The sequence below is a fragment of the Suillus plorans genome (genome assembly GCF_016647745.1).
Source record: "Suillus plorans strain S12 chromosome Unknown HD556scaffold_20, whole genome shotgun sequence".
In the NCBI taxonomy this organism is placed as follows: Eukaryota; Fungi; Basidiomycota; class Agaricomycetes; order Boletales; family Suillaceae; genus Suillus; species Suillus plorans.
Genome location: NW_024537404.1, coordinates 457,240 through 476,573, shown reverse-complemented (window position 1 = coordinate 476,573; position 19,334 = coordinate 457,240). Strand labels below are relative to the sequence as shown.

The 19,334-nt window shown below is 44.9% G+C and overlaps 4 protein-coding genes across 4 annotated transcripts; 2 read left to right on the top strand and 2 right to left on the bottom strand.

Moving 5' to 3' along the window:
- Window positions 1-714: 714 nt before the first annotated feature.
- On the top strand, window positions 715-1,047 carry HD556DRAFT_1234860 (uncharacterized protein; the record flags this gene model as incomplete). The annotated part of the gene is made up of 1 exon (XM_041297695.1): window positions 715-1,047. One exon carries the CDS (start codon window positions 715-717, stop codon window positions 1,045-1,047), a length of 333 nt encoding a protein of 110 aa, XP_041161696.1.
- Window positions 1,048-6,051: 5,004 nt separating this feature from the next.
- Window positions 6,052-6,914, bottom strand: HD556DRAFT_1441876 (uncharacterized protein; the record flags this gene model as incomplete). The annotated part of the gene is made up of 6 exons (XM_041306367.1): window positions 6,052-6,067; window positions 6,120-6,178; window positions 6,234-6,422; window positions 6,476-6,490; window positions 6,538-6,638; window positions 6,689-6,914. The coding sequence occupies 6 exons, from the start codon at window positions 6,912-6,914 to the stop codon at window positions 6,052-6,054; spliced, it is 606 nt and encodes a 201-aa protein (XP_041161695.1).
- Window positions 6,915-8,785: 1,871 nt separating this feature from the next.
- Window positions 8,786-10,601, bottom strand: HD556DRAFT_1471536 (uncharacterized protein; the record flags this gene model as incomplete). Its single annotated transcript, XM_041308443.1, has 4 exons — window positions 8,786-8,953; window positions 9,040-9,193; window positions 9,248-9,558; window positions 10,440-10,601. The coding sequence occupies 4 exons, from the start codon at window positions 10,599-10,601 to the stop codon at window positions 8,786-8,788; spliced, it is 795 nt and encodes a 264-aa protein (XP_041161694.1).
- A 2,058-nt stretch (window positions 10,602-12,659) lies between these two features.
- HD556DRAFT_1441874 (uncharacterized protein) lies at window positions 12,660-13,573 on the top strand (the record flags this gene model as incomplete). Its single annotated transcript, XM_041306366.1, has 5 exons — window positions 12,660-12,764; window positions 12,819-12,968; window positions 13,033-13,215; window positions 13,272-13,438; window positions 13,492-13,573. The coding sequence occupies 5 exons, from the start codon at window positions 12,660-12,662 to the stop codon at window positions 13,571-13,573; spliced, it is 687 nt and encodes a 228-aa protein (XP_041161693.1).
- Between the last annotated feature and the right edge of the window lie 5,761 nt (window positions 13,574-19,334).

The following is a 19,334-nucleotide window of genomic DNA, read 5'->3' as shown; positions in this document are numbered from 1 at the left end:
CATGTCTTCATCTACCAGTGAGATGCCAGTTATCAGGCCACACCGGATGATGCAAGGTCATACTCACTGGGTAAATGGTGCTGTACACTTGCCTGGCAGACGACACATCATCACATGTTCATTGGATGGTTCACTCCAACTATGGGACATTGAAAGTGGCACACAGATAGGTGAAGTCTGGCAAGACAAGGGAAATGGAGTGTGGTTCGTAGCATTGTCTCCAAATGGAAAGAAAATTGCCAGTGCAAGCGAGGACGGGAAAGTTGTTAACGTTCTTGACACTTTTGACTTTTACCTTTAAATATTGTATTACCTTCTTGATGTTATCAGCATCAACACTGCATGCAACACCTTATTTTGACAGCTTCTTGCTTCTTCTCCGCACATCGTTTTCCCGGTCTCTTACCTAATCTCACTTCTTGTGCTATATAGTTCGTGTCATTCACATGACACCTCAGTATTGTTCTATGTGACTTACTGAGGTGTGTAGACACTCTTGTTTCCACACTCAATCCTTACTGATGTACCCTAGCGTCTCCGCTAGGTAGATACATGACAATCTAGTATTGTTCTACATGACTTACTGAGTGTCTCCACTAGCACGTATAGGTTATGAGCCCTGAGCTCTAGATGAGCTCGACATCCATATGCATGTGGATAACACTCATCAAATCATGAAGGTCCATCTAATGGCTGGAACCCACAATCACTACAATGGGTAAATATGATCACATCATAGAACTGACTGGCACGGACATATATCCCAGCTGGCAAAGGGCTGTAGAATTAGCCTTAGCCGGGGAAGGATTATGGAATCACTGTAGCGATGGCACCGACCCCAACGACATAGCCGAATACACCAGTGTAATGCCCAAAGTCACCACGCCAGGACAGCCCACCGCCACAGAATTGGCCTCTATAAAGGAATGGGTCAAGGAGGACGCTCAAGCAAAAGCCATCATCAGCAGATGCCTTTCCTCCATTGTTCAAAACATGCTAGGCGAAAAGCTAATGGCTCATCAGCAGTGGGACGCGTTGTTGAAATGATTTGGATGACTCGATGTAACCTCACAATTTGAGCTATGGGACTAACTCTTTTCAGAACGTTTAAAGGATGCTGACGACGCCTCATGATACATTAGTGTCTTTGAGAATGGCCAAAGGAGATTTGCAGAGATGGGGATTACTTTCAGAGACTCCGAAGCTGTTTGGATGTTGCTGTACAGACTTCCAGAAATACCGCAATGGGTAGTTTTCCAAAGCCTTACCCTTGGACTCTACAATAAGACCTCTACATCAGGAAATCAACCTGAAATTGATATGATCAGGTAGTGCTGACAAATAAAACCAATTATGATACATCTAGATATAGAATTACATATTATTATCTTTGCACAACAAATATATGAAAAAGTACATGACCATGCCTGGGAAATGCCATTTTGACGTGCATCTTACAAGGACACAACCAGTATATGAAACAGTACATGACCATGCCTGGGACATGCCATTTTGGCGTGCATCTTACAAGGACACAACAAATATATGAAACGGTACATGGCCATGCCTGGGAAATGCCATTTTGACGTGCATCTTACAAGGACATAACAAGTATATCAGACCATGTCTGGGACATGCCATTTTGACATGCATCTTACAAGGTCACAACAGATATGTAAAACAGTTTCATGATTCGATTGCAGCAGCAGTATGAACACATCAGAAGAGAGCAATAAATGTATGCAATTATATCAAAAATGTGACATCATACAAGCAGTCACTTGAAGATATTTTGCAGGCACATTGAAGGGTACCATGATGTCTCATATATGAGCTGTTGCAATGAGGGTGGATGCCAGTGACTGGTGATATATTTATATATCACACAGCATGAGGAAAATAAAGTTCCGGAGTGGATATTTTAAGTATTATCGATGGAGATGTGAGGTGTAATGATGGCGGGATTAGGGATGGAAGACGCACATCTGTATGAGGGACGATGGCATGAACTGTGTTGATCAAGAAGGTCTATTGGAAATCAGATCACTGATCCTGTTAGTATTCCAGGTTTTATTATCTATATTGAGTGAATTGACAGAAGAACATCCATGTTCGGTTCAAGGTGTGATGGGAGACCAATAGTTTTCTCGGTCTACTTCTTTTTCTGTCGAGTGGCAAAGGGTCATACATAAGAATGGAGCAGAATGGGCCAGACACATGATTCAAACATATTGAGTATAAGAAGAGACTTACGGGGTGAGTATATGCATGGCAGGGAGATGACAAGTGCTGAGTGCTGAGTAGAGAAGAGATTTGGGGCTTCAAGTCAAAAGGCATCAAGTGCACCTGGGAAACATCAGTGAGGCCTTGAGGCGCCGACCACAATATTCTGACATACGTACTCTGACCAAATCACACTGGCTCTGTCATGCAGTGCCCGAGCAAAGCAAAAGAAGAAGCGACCTCGGAGCGAGTCCAACACCACAGATGGCTAATAATGCATCAGATCAGCCAGAGTGCCTGGAAGGTAGGGGAGTTGATAACCTGATAGAACCAACTCAAAGCTGACAACTGTCTGTGGTCCAGCACAATCCAACAATGTAGAGTATGATGATTTTAAGAGACTTGGACTCGAGTATTTACCTCTGCCATAGATGCGCATGGCAAGAAGATGAGGTGTGGTGATCGTAGAATTGTGCATTAGCTTTTTATTCTGGTCCTTGTGATCTGTCGATACCCATAGAGAAAGTAGCACATCTGTCAGCATGAAACATCGAACTATATTATGACACGGACCCAACTGTTGACACCATCACCATTGATCACTATCACCCTGTGTAGTGTGTCAGTTCAGACAGCTGGTCACAAAATGGTCCTACTCATCTATCTGTACCAGTTAGTGAACATGGGCGAATGGAGAACAATGGAAGAATTCTTGAAAATGAAGATTCATGGAAACCATAATGGCTGATAAAGCAATGGTTCTTCATTGAGATCACAATTTCCCTATTCTCCATCTGAGATATCCGTATAGATGGACTATGGGAAAAAGTGGGTCGCAGGGAGTTAGAGCATATCCTAGATGACAACCCATAGAAATGCTTACCTTGAGCATTGAAATATATGAAAGATGGGCTAATCATTCTTGGATGGGGTTAGGACAAGCATAGGTCTAGACGTGGACCAATAACTATGCGAATTTCATGACAGGGAAAAGAGGAGGAGTGTTCAAGACTGGGAAACGTATGAGCAATAAATGCAAAGGCTAGCACTAAAGCACCTCTTTGGGCAGGGAGGCTGAAAGAATCATTATCATGTCGACTCCCTCCAAAAAAGGTAGAGAATGAATGTACATACATGGCTCCAATTCCGATGGTGCTGAGAGGAGCCTCAGGTACAAAAATATTTGAAGGAGTAATTGTGCTACGCTTGAGGTCAGCGGACACATGAGCACTGATATATTGACAGTCAGGTTAGCATATGTCCCCAATAGTAATGGGACAGGGTAAGCAACTTACAACTGGTCAAAATCGGATACCCTAAATAAGCCATCTCCAACACCCGTACCAATTATTTTTGGGGTGCGAACTCCATATATTGAATGCGCAGATTAGTGTGGATACACAAGGGCAGGCATTATTAGATTGGAAGTCTGAAGAGAAGACATTTAGAGATGAAGTTGAGTTGTAGAATAGAGCTATGCCAGCGCGCTTGGCTAAAGATACGTATCTTACACGTCGATTTGAACCTGATTCCGGATTGGGACAAAGATGAGCTGAGAGGATTAGTGGGGTAAGTGGTAGGGAGGGCAATCATATTCAGAAATGAAAATGAATGAAAGGAATGAAATAGAAAATGCAAAGTAGTGTTATTGTTGGCAGAGGAGCAAGTCTCCAATTAGATGTTTTGGCATGGGTGAAAAGGGTTGGAGTATCTTCATATAGCGTACAAACTTTGAATTCAAAGTCCAACTGAGGTTACTGACTCGGAAGCACAGTTAGGTTTATTTCTTGACTTTCGGCAAACACCAAAGGTAGCACAGCAAGTAGAAGATCATTATCAGTAAACCAGTGAGTCCCTGGTACTATAGCCATGACTATTATAATCAAGCTGTCATATCCCGTATTCCGGACCTACATCCGACAATATTCCCACGCCTCATCCGAACCTTCGGATGCCCTATCCATGTCTCCAGTCCTCTACCCATCCAGATCCCTGCACCTCTGCACATCCACATCTGCACATCCACATCCAGATCCCTTTACCTCTGTACATCAGACCTCCATACCTCTACAGCTAGCCTGCATCATTCATCCTTTGTCCTATCGCCCTAATGTCATATCCCGTATATACACGCATCTCATCCGGGCCTCTGATCTGATCTGATCTGATATACGATAAGCTTCCTAATTCATTTCCTGTGCATATAATGTTAACACAGCCTACTCCTCTATTCGGTATTCCTTGTCCTCGGTATCTCGGTTATACTTACTACCAGACTGCTTACTGATCCGTTAACCTATGCTTCATTTCCGACTTGCGCTTGATAAACTTTGCTTATGCTTCATACATAGCCTCGGACTCTTGCTTACTGATCTTTCCGTTATTTCCTTAGTATATAAACTTGTGTATATGCCCTGTAGTTCCCCAGTCTGAATATCATATTAGTCCTCGCACTAGATCTCACTCTAAGTCCTCATATCAGTTCTAGTCTACCGACTTAGTCAATATCCATCTCAGGCCTAGGGAGAAATTCCCTAGGCCAGAGCTCCGCTTATCTGATCCTCCGCTTATCTGACCTTCCGCTCATCTGATCCTCTGAAGTTTCCAGAAGTTTGTCTGAAACTTTCCCGTGGTCCTCCAGACCTATTCTGCTTCGGTCTTTGTCCTTGCAGCCTTTCCTCTGTTTGCTTCTACTTAGGACTTGTCCTAAGTAGCCATTACACATATCTGCATCAGGATGAAACCTCATCGTAATTTCCGAAAGTTCCTCCAAAACTTTCCCGCACTTGTCCGGAAGTTACTTGCACTTGTCCGGAAAGTCCTTCCAAACTTTCCCACGCTTCAGATGTCCTTTGGATGTCCTTGGACTTTCTTTGGACATCATTCTGAAATTAAGGGCACATACTCGGGTAAGGGGTGCAGCGCACGAGCTGAAGCCAAGCTCCTCAGAATCAGTCCTATGCTTTGTGCATGGTCTTAACACAAGCACAGTCTTGCTATCGCACTGTAATACTATTCTCCACTGGCAGCAAAATATTTAAAGACCTGTCCACAACCTGCAGCAGACAGTGTTGAAGAGATGACGGGGTAGTATTGATGAAATAGATTCACCTTTGAAAAGTGTTTTAACCGACTGGGGTAGTACCATCACGTCAAAACCTGGATCCTCAGGACTTTTGGCAACTCTCAACTCTGCGGAATGCCATACATCAAGATGGACTTTGTGTGCAATGTCTAAGGGAACAGAGAACATCAGATAAAAGCTATGCAGATCATTGGATGTGAGTTGCCGGAAGTTGAATTATGGCAAAAGTCTCACCTTCTCTGCTGCAAAACATATCTGCTAAGATTAGACTTGGGGGTCACTAGCAGCCTCCAGTTCGCATACGATAGAATCTACTTCTTGTCCACATCTAAAGTACTCCTCCTTCCGCAAGTGATACAACAAATTGATGGCACACTGCACACAACGAAAGAAATCTCATTTAGTGAAAAGCATGCAGGATTAGGAAGGAGCCATATGCACTGAAATCAATACATCATTAGCTCGAGAGTAAGAGAAATAGCGCTCGAAAAAACTCACTGGATCACCACGAAACTCATCATCAAGCTGCTAATGACGTCATTCACACTTGGCACGAGAAGGACTGTGCTTGTTGGCAATTGAGAAAGGAAATTGTGGAGGGGGGGCTATAAATTGGTGTTTGAAAATGTCTGATGGCATCTACGAATGGCCCGAGCTGGTTGGATTATGAGATTCAAATATTAAATTGAATAATGAGTGTGTGTATAAGTAAGACGATGGCAGGTTTGATATCTTGAGGTTGCTCATAAGAGTTCTCCACTGTTTGTAGTCGAGGTTAGCATCTGGAGTGAATAGCCCACATGCTATGCACATGTCAAAACTTGCTGCCATGTTACTCGGTGTAGCAGGAGATGCTGGCATTGGGGGTATCTATGCAAAGTGTGTTTTCTATCTCAACAAAAAAACCAGAGACTCAAATACTCACAGCTAGAATCTCAGATGCAATGAAATAACCTCTGCCACCATTGCACCCTTTGATTGCTACTACCGCACCAAGAAATAGGCCTACACCACCCAAGCCTTTATACCCTCCCTGAATCTTGAGATCTGGTGTGACTTGCAGAGGCGCACAGAGTCCATCGCCATGGGATTGCGATGGCTCGAGAATAAGCAACTGATTGTTCAACTTGACCCAGAAGCCTCAGCATCTAGCACAATCCAGCTCACAACAACACATGATTCCTGCACCAAAAATCAGCTAACAAAACCAGTCATCAAAGCACTCATACCTTGGAAAAAACACCAGGATGACCCAACTGATGAATATCCAGATAAACACGCACTGTCGCTTCGTTTGCTGGGCCTACTAATGTTTGATAGATATACCGATCTTGGGCTGGATGAGCAGGGAAGACCAAGGTAATGATGATTGACACTCACATGCACGATTTTGTCTAGCCTCTTTCTGACCTACAAAAGTGACCCTGCTTGAACTGGCGATCAGCCCATCAAAGTCCTGCTCAAGCTTCACAGGCATGCTCGCCATACCTCCAAAAAGCGCTTTCAGTGGTTGAGCCGCAGCCTTGAGTGGCCCAGTAAGTCCCTTAGCATTTACCCCCATGAATTTTGCAGAATTCGCAAACTTCCTGCGCACAAGGCCTGTCATTGCTGACTTGGATACATAGGCTGCTGGCATTCTTGGCTTGCATCTCCTGTTGGATCTGGGCCTTTGCGTCTGATGCAGATTTGCATGTAAAGCGGAGTATTGTCTGCGCTTTACCGTAAGAGAGAGCTTCCCATTTATATTGGAGGTCCTTTGCTGTCAGATTGTACATCTGACATATGGATATGCCTGTAAAACATGTTCGATGACTGTTCTTTGTGGATTCAAATGTGAAATCATACATTCGTTTATAAGACTTTCTGAGTCCTCCTCTGAGTCTGTAGCTCCAAGCCATTTGAAAATATCACTGCATAAAGAAGACATCTTTAATCAGAGCTGAAAAGAACGAGACACATGCACTGTGTTCAAGAAATGTACGTGTCCAGCCACAAGCGCGACCACTGGTCACGTACATCACAGAAGCAGTCACACGAGTCACATCACACCAACATTCCAGAATTATCATAGATAGCACCTGCAGAACAGACAGATGAATGTGTGACAGTGAGCGCATCCTATATGTAGTTATTGATACAGAACAGATTCAAAACAACAGCAGACTACAGATCAGGGAAGGGTAGCCAAAATATTCTGAAGGTAGATCTTTTTAAATTTGGTGATGGTTCACACATGTTGCCAGTGGGCACTGTGCCACACTGCCAGCGACTCGGACTCGGGAGAGACGGTCATCATTCCATGTGCCAGGCAGGGTAGAGTCCAAGGCTTGTATACATATATACAAGAAACTCCAGACCACTATCTTACCCTTTAGTAATTTATGGTTCCACATGGAAAGTCACTCCAGATGCACTGGGTATGCCTCTCCCTCTGCGTGCTATTAATGCCTGATGCAGACGAATTCCAAGGGGTGTTGACACCGATGCCATAGTATGGTTTCTGGTTGCCCAGTAGTAATATGGGTGGATGTGCGAGATGCGTGGTCCGCCGTGTGCGTGTGAGCACTGAGGGCTATCATAATAGCGATGCTGTCATGAGACCTCAAATGAATGTGTTAAAAATGATGACTTACAGGCAAGATCTGACGTGCAGGATTTGGGAGAAAAACAGGTGTGTCTGTGGGGGATGGCACAGAGGAAAACATGGGTTTGTTGTGGGACCCTTCAATTCGCCTTCAAGTTTTCCTCCATGTATGTCATCCCAGAGTCGACCAGTGTGAGACAGGGTAGGAGGGGCCGATGACTGTGACACGTGGTGGGCAGAGCAGTTGACCTGTGTCACATAGTCAGAAACAGTGTTGGAGGTTATGTGCTGTGGGATAGATGAAGGTGGTTTTTTGAGCTTCACAGTGGTTGGCATTGACGATACACTTTGTGAGCGTGATATGTCACATCTGGGAGTGGAGGGTATCAGTGAGCGATTGAATAAGTAATCAATACCTCTGAGATTGTCGAGTCTCCTGGCACTGCTGCTCGCATATCTCCCCAGGTCCTTCCCTATATGATACTTGTCTAATTCTTCCAGGTTCACACCTAGATCATCTAACGAGCTCAACATATCCCATACTGATATTTGTGAGTGTCCTGAAAGTTCAGCATAGTTTCCACAGACAGAAAACAGTAGAGTGAGATAGCGAGAAATGAGGAATGACGGATGTCTGTGATGATGGCCTCGAGAAATTGTGAGCATGTAAATCTTTAGTCAAGAATAGTCACTGCTGCAGCTTGAGATTCCTGGCACGTCCATGTGTAATCAAGCTAAGGCTGGCATTTAGAGTCAAGAGCATGTAGACCCGAAACTATACCACTCCAGCCTGAGCCTACAACTACCTACCATTATGATAGTGTCTTCAAGTTTAAGCTCTTTGAAGAATCGGGATGTGGATGAGCACAGAAAACAAGGAGAAAGGTAAACGTCTATGTGTCCTCCTGGTCCCCTGCATCAGTGTCTTCCCTCTCTGGCTCTTCTTCCTTGGAATGGGAGCCGCTGAGTTTGAACTCTCTTTTGCAGGACATGAGCTGTTTGTGGGGGACACGCTTAACCCGCCAGAGTGTGATGTCGGCGGTGATGACACATGTGGAATGCTATGCGTGGCTGTGTTAAGACCGTGCACAAAGGGTAGGACTGATTCTAAGGGGCTTGGCTTCAGCTCATGCGCTGCGCCCCTTACCTGAGTATGTGCCCTTAATTTCAGATGATGTCCAGAGAAAGTCCAAGAAAGTCTGAAGGACTTCCAGAGGAGCACGGGAAACTCTGGAAGGACTTTCCAGACGAGTGCAAGCAACTTCCGGAGGAACTTCCGGAAATTACCATGGGGTTTCATCCTGATACGGAGATGTGTAATGGCTACTCAGGACAAGTGCTGAGTAGAAGCAAACAGAGGAAAGGCTGCAAGGACAAAGTCCAAAGCAGAATAGGTCCGGAGGACCGCAGGAAAGTTCCGGAGGAACTTCCGGAAACTCGGAGGGATGGAGGATGGGATGAGCGGAGGAGCGGAGGAGCGGAGGAGCGGAGGAGCGGAGGAGCGGAGGAGCGGAGGAGCGGAGGAGCGGAGGAGCGGAGGAGCGGAGGAGCGGAGGAGCGGAGGAGCGGAGGAGCGGAGGAGCGGAGGAGCGGAGGAGCGGAGGAGCGGAGGAGCGGAGGAGCGGAGGAGCGGAGGAGCGGAGGAGCGGAGGAGTGAAGCTCTGGCCTAGGGAATTCCTCCCTAGGCCTGAGATAGATATTGACTAAGTCGGAGGACTAGAACTTGGTATGAGGACTTAGTGTCATGAGTACCTCACACGAATCACTATTCTTTTCTAAACTCTAAGTCCTTTAAGCGCCCAGTCACAGTGCCTGTACCTAGTAATGTATTTACAGTTGAAGATGCACCTGTGGTTGCATCTATTGTAGAGTTACCCAACGAGCATGTGGTTGAGTCACGTGACTTATCAGAATATGCCAGACTAAACTTTATACCACGTGAACCTGATATGATGTTCCAGAACCTGTCGGTTGCTGTGGCACGTGTTATGACATCATAGATTATATATAGAATTGTACGATACTGTTTCTTATTATTTGATTGGTAGTTAGTTTGAACTCAGTTTCAGTCTCCGACTTAATATATGTATATAGGTAGCTTGTTTGTAGTCGGTAGTTCTTTAGTTCAAACCTCTTGTCTGTACATTGTGTACCAGCCCAGACGTACCTGCTCAATTCTACTTGGTTCTTGTTGCAATCATCTTTGTTTGAGTCCTAGTCTCCGCCCAGCGTTAATTCGTTATTGGGTTGTGACAGCATGGTTGCGCAACACAGCAACTATGTCAGCATTATTGAGATCCCAGTTCCTAGCCACTAGAGGCTCATGTGTTGCATCTGGGCGAGTGACTGTACCTGTGGTGTAACCTTCAAGGAGATTCAGGTGAAAGAACTCCAGCATGAGCTCAGACCATGAGGTCCAGTTATTCTTAACTCTGTCAAGGAGTTTGATCTTATCAAGGTCGGTTTTTGAGAGGCGGCATGCAGTGATAGAGACAGCCAATGAGGTGCCAGCGGGGGGTAATACAGTGCTGGATGGGTCAGTATGACCTGCAGGATACTGGATGATGCAGCGGTCATGGTAGGTGCAGCAGGCAGAGTAGGTATGGTGGGCTGCGTGACTGGAGTGGTGATTGGTTGTGGTACATTAAGTCCAGGTAGCAGTGCCCTGCTTCCGTCAAGGTCGGTTTTTGCACAAGTGTGAGACGCCATGACGATGGTAGGGGATAAAGAAGTGGGGAAGGGTGTAATGACATGAGGGGCGATATATATATGCCTGACACATCTGGAGGATCCTTCGAAGAAGCAGCCTTAATTAGGGAAGTGCTGATGGTCCAGGCATAGAGTATTGATTTACTAGGTAGCACCTGTCAATGGAAAAATGTGTTCAGCACCTGCTAGAACAACAAGTAAGGTGATGTCTGAGGTACACTAAAGCGCTCAGAGAAAGTCCTGGTGATCTAAACCGTCTAGAGGTTCTGGCTCTTTATGCAGAGCCGAGGCTCATAACCTTTAAAAGCTAGACAATACAGTTAGACCTCAGTCCAGGATAAGTGACTGTATTGCTGTACCTAGACAATACAGTTAGACTAAAGTACGTGTTAGCATATAGATGGGCGGGAGACCAACAACATACCTAGTGTTGCTGAAGTCCAGTTTGGTCCGGTTCTTGGGGCAAATTTTCCAAACACTGAACCGAACCTATGGTTCAGTTCAGGCATTTAGTAGAACCCTGGACCGAACACATTCAGGAGGTCCAGTTCGCATTCGAACCAAGTTCAACTAAGCTTGGACCATCTGTTTGGTTGTATAGGCAGGAACAGTCAGCTTACTAACATGAAGAAATCTGGCCCTCGCTATTGCTCTTCCAAGCTGAAAGAGACCAGTAAGGCCAATCAGAAAGGGGCGCTGTCAAAAGGAAGTAAATACCTGAAGCAAAGAGAACAAGAGGTGAATGAGTCTTGTTGATTCTCTTGAACATTCACTCACTGTGTCATATCCTGTATTCCGGACCTACATCCGACAATGTTCCCACACCTCATCCGGACCTTCGGACGCCCTATCCATGTCTCCAGTCCTCTATCCGTCCGGATCCCTGCACCTCTGCACATCCACATCTGCACATCCAGATCCCTTTACCTCCATACCTCAGCTAGCCTGCATCATTCATCCTTTGTCCCATCACCCTAATGTCTATCCATGCGTCACATCCGATCCTATCCGGTCCGGTCCGGTCCGATGTATAGATCCGCTTTCGATCCAATATACGATAAGCTTCTTAATTCATTCCTGTGCATATAACGTTAACACAGCCTATTCTTCTATTCGGTATTCCTTGTCCTCGGTATCTCGGTTATACTTACTACTGGTACGCTTACTGATTCGTTAACCTATGCTTCATTTCCGACTCGCGCTTGATAACTTTGCTTATGCTTCATACATAGCCTCAGACGCTTGATTACTGATCTTTCCGTTATTTCCTTAGTATATAAACTCTTGTATATGTCCTGTAGTTCCTCAGTCGGAATATCATATTAGTCCTCGCACTAGATCTCACTCTAAGTCCTCACATCAGTTCTAGTCTATTGACTTAGTCAATATCCATCTTGGGCCTAGGGAGGAATTCCCTAGGCCAGAGCTCCGCTTATCCGATCCCCGCTCATCCGCTCATCCGATCCTCCAAAGTTTCCGGACGTTCGTCCGAAACTTTCCCGTGGTCCTCCGGACCTATTCTGCTTCGGACTTTGTCCTTGCAGCCTTTCCTCTGTTTGCTTCTACTTAGGACTTGTCCTAAGTAGCCATTACATGTATCCGTATCAGGATGAAACCTCATCGTAATTTCCGGAAGTTACTTGCACTCGTCTGGAAAGTCCTTCGGACATCATTCTGAAATTAAGGGCACATACTCGGGTAAGGGGCGCAGCGCACGAGCTGAAGCCAAGCCCCTTGGAATCAGTCCTACCCTTTGTGCATGGTCTTAACACACTGCACTCGTTGTTTCAGAAACCAACTTGGTGCATGCCAGACAAGGTTGATGACACCACCAGTGGGCCACCTGCAGATGATGAAGCAGTGTCAGCGCGGTCTATTTGTTCACGCAAAGATGACTGGTTGCCTTCTTGTCGCATCATATATAGTAGTTCCGGTAAGGTCAATCTAACCGAGCAGCGACCTCACATCCAGGACTTGCTGTGGGCCTCAATTACCTGCCTTCATGAGCACATCCTCTTCGAAAACACGTACTTGGACCTCCAGCAAAGGAGGAAAATTATGGCCGACATACTCTTGTCATGTGCGAAAGATGGAGAGGAATTCATAGATGTGAGAAAATGGCTTATGAAGGATGCGAAGTATGTACGTGCATTATCTTCTGTGGTATGTGTATCATGTTGCCTTGAGTTTACTACTGTCATCTCAACTCATTTGCAGCCTGAAGGTCATATTGGCACCATTCATGGGAATGTCAGGAAGGCTGCGCAAGCACATGTGGCAAGCCACTATGGTCTCACAAAAGGTGCTGACAACAGGGTCGCGGACCTTCTCAAGAACAATGCATACATTTATCCGGTGAACACGAAGGTTCATAAAATATTTATTGTCTATTTTATGTTTGAGCTGATGCCAGTGGCTTCATACATTACAGGGGGACCTTATCCAAACCAAACCATTTCAAGCGCCGGCGATTTTGGACACCATCGAGGATGCATTCTTCAGCGATGAGCTCGCAGTGGGAGTAAAGTGGCATGATCATCTGACATCAACAATTGATAATCATCCTGATGAGGTTGAGCTGCCTGTCGCGATGGTGGCACTTGCTAGCACTGCAGTATGTTTTAATTGCTGTGGGTATGTTATATGTATTAATCAATCACACAATTCAAGGTGTGCTCCATCATTATGCAGTACTCCTCCGAAAAATTTGACCGAGACTTCAACTTGGACATGTACGGCAGGATCTATCAGTCATTGGTTGGCGTGTTGAATGGCATCTTCAAGGCCAGCGAGCGCAAATTTCACATACTCGTACACTCGCTGTACAAGTCTGTCTGGTGAGTTCTATCTTTTTCGACACTTGTCATTGTCTGATTCCATCGTGTTGTAGTGGGTCGAAGCGCAAGACTGAAGAACCTAGTGCAGCCGATAGTCTCATGTTCCTCAATATTGATGGTATGGCGGAGGATTGATACTGGTCACACATTGTATTGTCTAGATTTCAGATCCAATGGTACTCATTTGATAGCATTGGACAAATTTTTTAACTGCCTGAAAATCATGTTCTGCTTGACGCAAATTCTGTTCTGATTGGCAAAAAGTGAGATCCAATTGTTGAAAATTCTCAAGGGACTAAAATAATGGATCAAATGTTCAAATCCATCAAATTCTCGCAGATTCACGCAAGTTGTATCATATTTCATCCGATTTGAGAAGGACATTTTTCCTGATGTACGCCCCACGACATTATCGAGCTCCTCTTGTACGCCAGCCTGCGCATCTGTGTGAGTGGCAGCAGCCATAATTATGATTGTGATTGCGAACGCAGTCTACAACAGTTGTCAACTTAAGACGTGATGCAATGTAAGAGCTCACTGTTTCAGAACCGGCCCCAAACATCATTCCTGCAATGTATCCAAAATCCTTGTCTTTGAAGTGGGCAACAACTTAGATCAGCATAGCTCGAGCTCGAATGAAGATCAACAGACTAACGAACTGTGAACAGTGGGCAATGACTTGTATCAGCATGGCTGTTGCTCGAATGAGGATTGACACACTCATGACCTTAAAACAGTGGCCAATGTCTTGGATCAGCACAGCTCTTGTTCGAACAAGGAACAGTGGCCAATGATTTGGATCAGAATGGTTCGAGCTCGAAAATCTTGACATACTCACTTCCTGCGAACAATAAGCAACAACTTTGATCAGCATGGCTCATAACATTCCCAAGTAGTACTTACCTATATTGATCATTAGCAAGAGTTCAAAGTGTTTGGAATTCATATAGCGACATAAGATCCCTACATGTTGTGACGGTACAGTACTGTGTCACAGCGCGTCATGACTGCAGCAGGCACGACAGGACCGCGTCAATTTCACCCAGCTCAAACCTGTGCAGGTTGCAGACACATGCATTTGCATATATTGACACATAGTAAATACTTACATATTTAAGAAAAAGTGTGAAGCCTACAAAAATTGAGAGGTTCAAATGGGTTCGAACCTATTCACTACCAGCCCAAACCCCGAACCTCTGGAAAGGTTTGGTTCTGAGTCTTGGCCGAACCTTGGACCGGACCATGCATCTGGTTCGGAAAGGTTCAGGTTCGAACCGAGGTTCGGAACCAGACTGCGGCAGCACTAGACATACCGTCAGTCCAGGACAAGTGACTGAGGGAAAGGGTGCAGCTAAACGAGTCCGTAATATATAGTACATGTTGGCATTCCAACATTTGATGATCCTCTGCGGTTGGCATTGGTATTAGCTCCAACAGATTTACATTCATCAGCAAATCTACACTTCACTTAACCGAGCTTGAAAATGTAAAAATTGTGTTAAGTCAGCTAAGATGACATCAAGTTACTTCATTTTTACTTGACACTACTTAGGCATCTGACTGAGAAAAAATTGCAAGATAATCAAGTAATTTAAGTGACCAAGTTCAAATAATGCACTCAAGATGCTATTTCGAAGGAATGATGATCTGCAAATTTGTTAACATAGAACGCACAGTAAATATCTAGAGTCTCGTGGAATGTAGCTTTCTCTGGGACAAATTCATTGCCAAAGATGGGCAGCAAGTGAGCTGCACGAACAATCATGTCAATATGAATGATTGAGAGCTCCCGAGTGTCCAGCTCTGAGTCGAGAAATGATGGCTTGACCATCCACATTCTGTTTCCAGGATTGGGCTCGTCAGAGACCAGCTTAAACCAGTGTACCAGAGCGCACGGAAAAGTCTTCAAATCATGGCCATAACCTTGATGAAAGGAAAAGAAACATAACACACAGGCAACCTCCATACTGTGTATTCCACCCTCGCTTCGGGTGTTCACAAATATGGTGTCATAGTGTCCTGGCCCTCCACACCACGAAGGGACAGAACGGATATGTTTGTGTCGCATTCCCCCAATACCGCTTGGATCACTTGGTGCAAAGAAAGTAGCTGCTGCTGAGCCAAAAACCTTGATGTGGCCTTCAAATCTGGGGCAAGCACTGAGTGGGACAGTATCAGATGTATGATCATCATCTGCGAGGAGTTGGTCATAGAGAAAAAGGCGGACCAGTTGAGGCAAGTTTGGTACGTCGAGTTCTTTAGCCAGTGCACGAGTGGTGTACAGTCGTCTGTGTTCTTTTGTTGGGTCAGATAATGGTATATGTAAAAGAAAAGACAACGCACGAGGCATGCGTGCCAGTTTCACATCACATTGCACTCGGGCTCCCTCTACTGCACCATCATCCACCTTGCCACCATCGTCCACCTTGCCACCATCATCCGCCTTGCCACCATCGTCCACCTTGCCACCATCACCTGCCTCACCACCGTCCTTCATATTTCCATTGTCCTGCGATGGGTGTTGTGGGCCGATATCTAGTACACAAGTTGTTATTCAGTATGCATTAGTATACAAAATAAACATACATACCAGGATGTGGACCTAACATTCCACATGCTATGAAGTCAGTACGTGCAGCAGCGAGTTTATCGAGGCGCTGGTTTGTGAGCAACATCTGTCCAAGTGCGTTGAATTTGCTTGATCATCGCCATGGTTCTTTCACAGCCTTGATGTGTTTTGACTCTGTAATGGATGAACACACACCATTTGGCGCACCGAACATGCAGATAAGTGTAACATAGTGCACCAGGGAATGCTGATGTGGTAATGAGAATCCATCAAAACGAACACCGGTCTCTTGAAAAATCTTGCAATAATGATGAAACTGGTCAAGGGCCTCCTCAATTTCCTTGAGCGTGTCCTCTGTAATAATATCCTGTTGTACGAGGTAGCAAAATTCAAGGAAGGCACAAAAACACTGGACAACATCATCGGGCACGTGCCCCTCAATTGCAGGTAAATATACCTTCATCAAGGCCTTCGAATCATTACCAGTCCATTGAGTAAAACCATGGCCTTGAGGAAACCGGCGAAGGCCTGCGAATGATGGCGCTGCAGCGATTATGGAGGAACAAATCTGTGGATTAGTAAGGGTCACCAGAGAGATATCACGAGCATACCTTCTGTCTATGTCATCCATCACCACCTTGGCGTGAGTCTTTCCATGTATGCGTTCCAAGTACTTCTCAACCCAGGTGACAAGGTGGTCTTTGAAGGTACCTTTGATAAGTTGATGCAGGATATCGGGGGACAGAAGTTCATGGATGTCAGCACGTTGAAGGTACAACAATTCTGATGGTGAGTCTGAACAATGTTGGGTCTTGCAGAACCTAGCTGCTATTCGACCCTAAAGGGTTTCTGGACCAGGCTCAAGGCTCAGAGGAGAGGAAATATCATGAAAAACTGCTTAGTACTCTGACTCCTACTGGTAACTGGTGAAAAGATAGCTTTCTTATGTAAGCTACAAAAGTGCCAACATAAGGTAAGGTAAAAACAGTCTCTACAAGCCTAGCCAGAAATGAATCCCTACAACGGTCCAAGGGAGCTGACGAGCCTGAGGAAGAGATTGATGAGGAATGTGTCAATTTACTTGCCTTCCGCTAAAGGTAAGTTCACTTCACTGCATGCATTAACTGTTGTCATTCACTCATCATCCTGATTTCCAGATCGCTGTTTCCTGGATGTTCACAGGTGCACTTATGTTTCTCGCCCATTTGGTTGCATTCTCACAAGCTTAGTACGATGATTTGATATCATTGCTGCGTGCTTTTGTGCTATTTTCTCCCATCTCATTGATCATTCCAGTGCTGCATGCTTTTGTGTTATTTTCTCCCATCTCATTAATCGTCTCAGTTGAGCCTGCTACTTGTTTTGTTTCACTGCTACCACACTTTTCATTCTGCTTGGCATGTTTTTGACTTGTTCCTGACTTCATACTTACTCGTGTCTTGTTACGCACTTATGAGTGGTTTCAAGTTGGACAATTTTGACATTTGTTTTGCAAAGCGCGTTAAGACAAATTTAAGCTCAAACATAAGAAAATGGATCTAATTTTTTTAAGTGCAGTGTTCTTACTGGTTCTGGACTTGAATTGGACTTTTGGCGACTCTGACCTCATTGAAGGGAACATTAAGTAATATGCAGTTTTCCTGATGCTTCATTCATACATTTGTATTAGCAAGTCAAATTTATTGGTGCATAAATAGCTATATTTGGCAGAAACAGAATTATGTATTTCTACAGTCATCATGGCTACAATATCATGAACTCAATGCTCATGAATTCACTGATGTTGTTCACATTGCTGTGACATACATTATAGATGCTGTCAATGCAATAAACATATTGCTTGTTTAAGGTGCTATGATCTGCCAAAGGCTTGAATGATGACTTTGAGGTAGATGGATGCTGGTGATGGTACTAGGATGATAACTTGCTTTTATAGTATCATGAAAAGGTTTAGCAAAATGGTTGTAGCTATTTTGAAACGCCTGCCTCGGTTATGATGTACTCATGATGCAACTGTGACGAGGCAAAATGCCATGTCAAGCCAAATCAGTTTATGATTTGTATCACAGGTAAAAATGGTATGAATGATTGCATACCCTGTCGAGTAGACTTTTGATCTAATCAAATTGCGTGTCTTTTAGCTAACAAGCATTCGAGTTATAGCTGGCCAGTCCGACCCATGGTGCTCTATTTATCCCAGACCAGACAGTACGCAAATACCTCCCTCATACACTCATATCATGTACTCCTTCCACCCAATACTGCCTCTGCTCATTTCTCATTCAGCAGTGTTCTGCATATTGCTATATTAACAACAGCACCAATACAAATGTAAAAGTACTCACCAGTTTGTCGCTAGGTTTTTGGTTGGGCCCCCTGCACATAAGAACGCAGTCCACATTCTCGCAACAGTCGCTAGCCGTCTTGCATCTCTCGCCTTCAGGACTACAGCCTTTCCTTGCTGTAACAGACATTATAGATGCGGTCAACGCAATAATAATGGTGGGAAGAAGAAACACATTGTCTGTTTAGGGTGGTATGATCTGCTGAGGTACTCGAATGATCTCTTTGAGTCTGAGATGGGTGGACGCTGGTGACAGTAGGAAGATGACTCACTTTTATATCATCAACAAGAAGGTTTGGCAAAATGGTTGTGCCCGGCGGATGATACTGTGGGACTCGGGAGAACCTATCCCTTCTGGTCATTTCGTGGGTGTAGTGATTCCGGCAGCCACGGAGTTCTACCTTTGTCATGATTCACCAGTGACGCGGTTGTGATGAGGCAAAGATGCCGCGTCAAAGCTATTAGCAGCGTACCCAACTAGCCTACAATATTAATTCCTGATATTATCGTCTACTCTTCCTGTCTCCGCATGGTTTGACGCAGCCTTGGCATATCATGGAGTAAAATTGACACGGCATAGCCAAAGCTTTATGCAGTTTTGCTGAGGTATGAGAGGGAATGGATACAAGTCATACGACATGAATGAGGCTCGCCGCTCGATACAGCGGGGACAAGGCTTGACACGCGAATAATGGTGAACCGTACGTGATCATCGTATCCAAGCGTCTCAGGCTGGTTGGCCAATGTTCACTGGATGAACGTTAGTGCTACTAGAGGCAAATACAGAACGCGACATACTGCAAGGTGACATATCCTGCCTGTATAAGTCCATGCATGCATGATTGGTCTGCACTGGTGAACGTGGACACTTAGTTACTAATGGGACTCAAAAGGGCTGCTCAATTCTCAAAGTTCGCGTTCACGATCCGAGCAAGTTACGACACCCAGTTACTAGAGTCGTTCATAGTGTCGTGGGCAGAAAG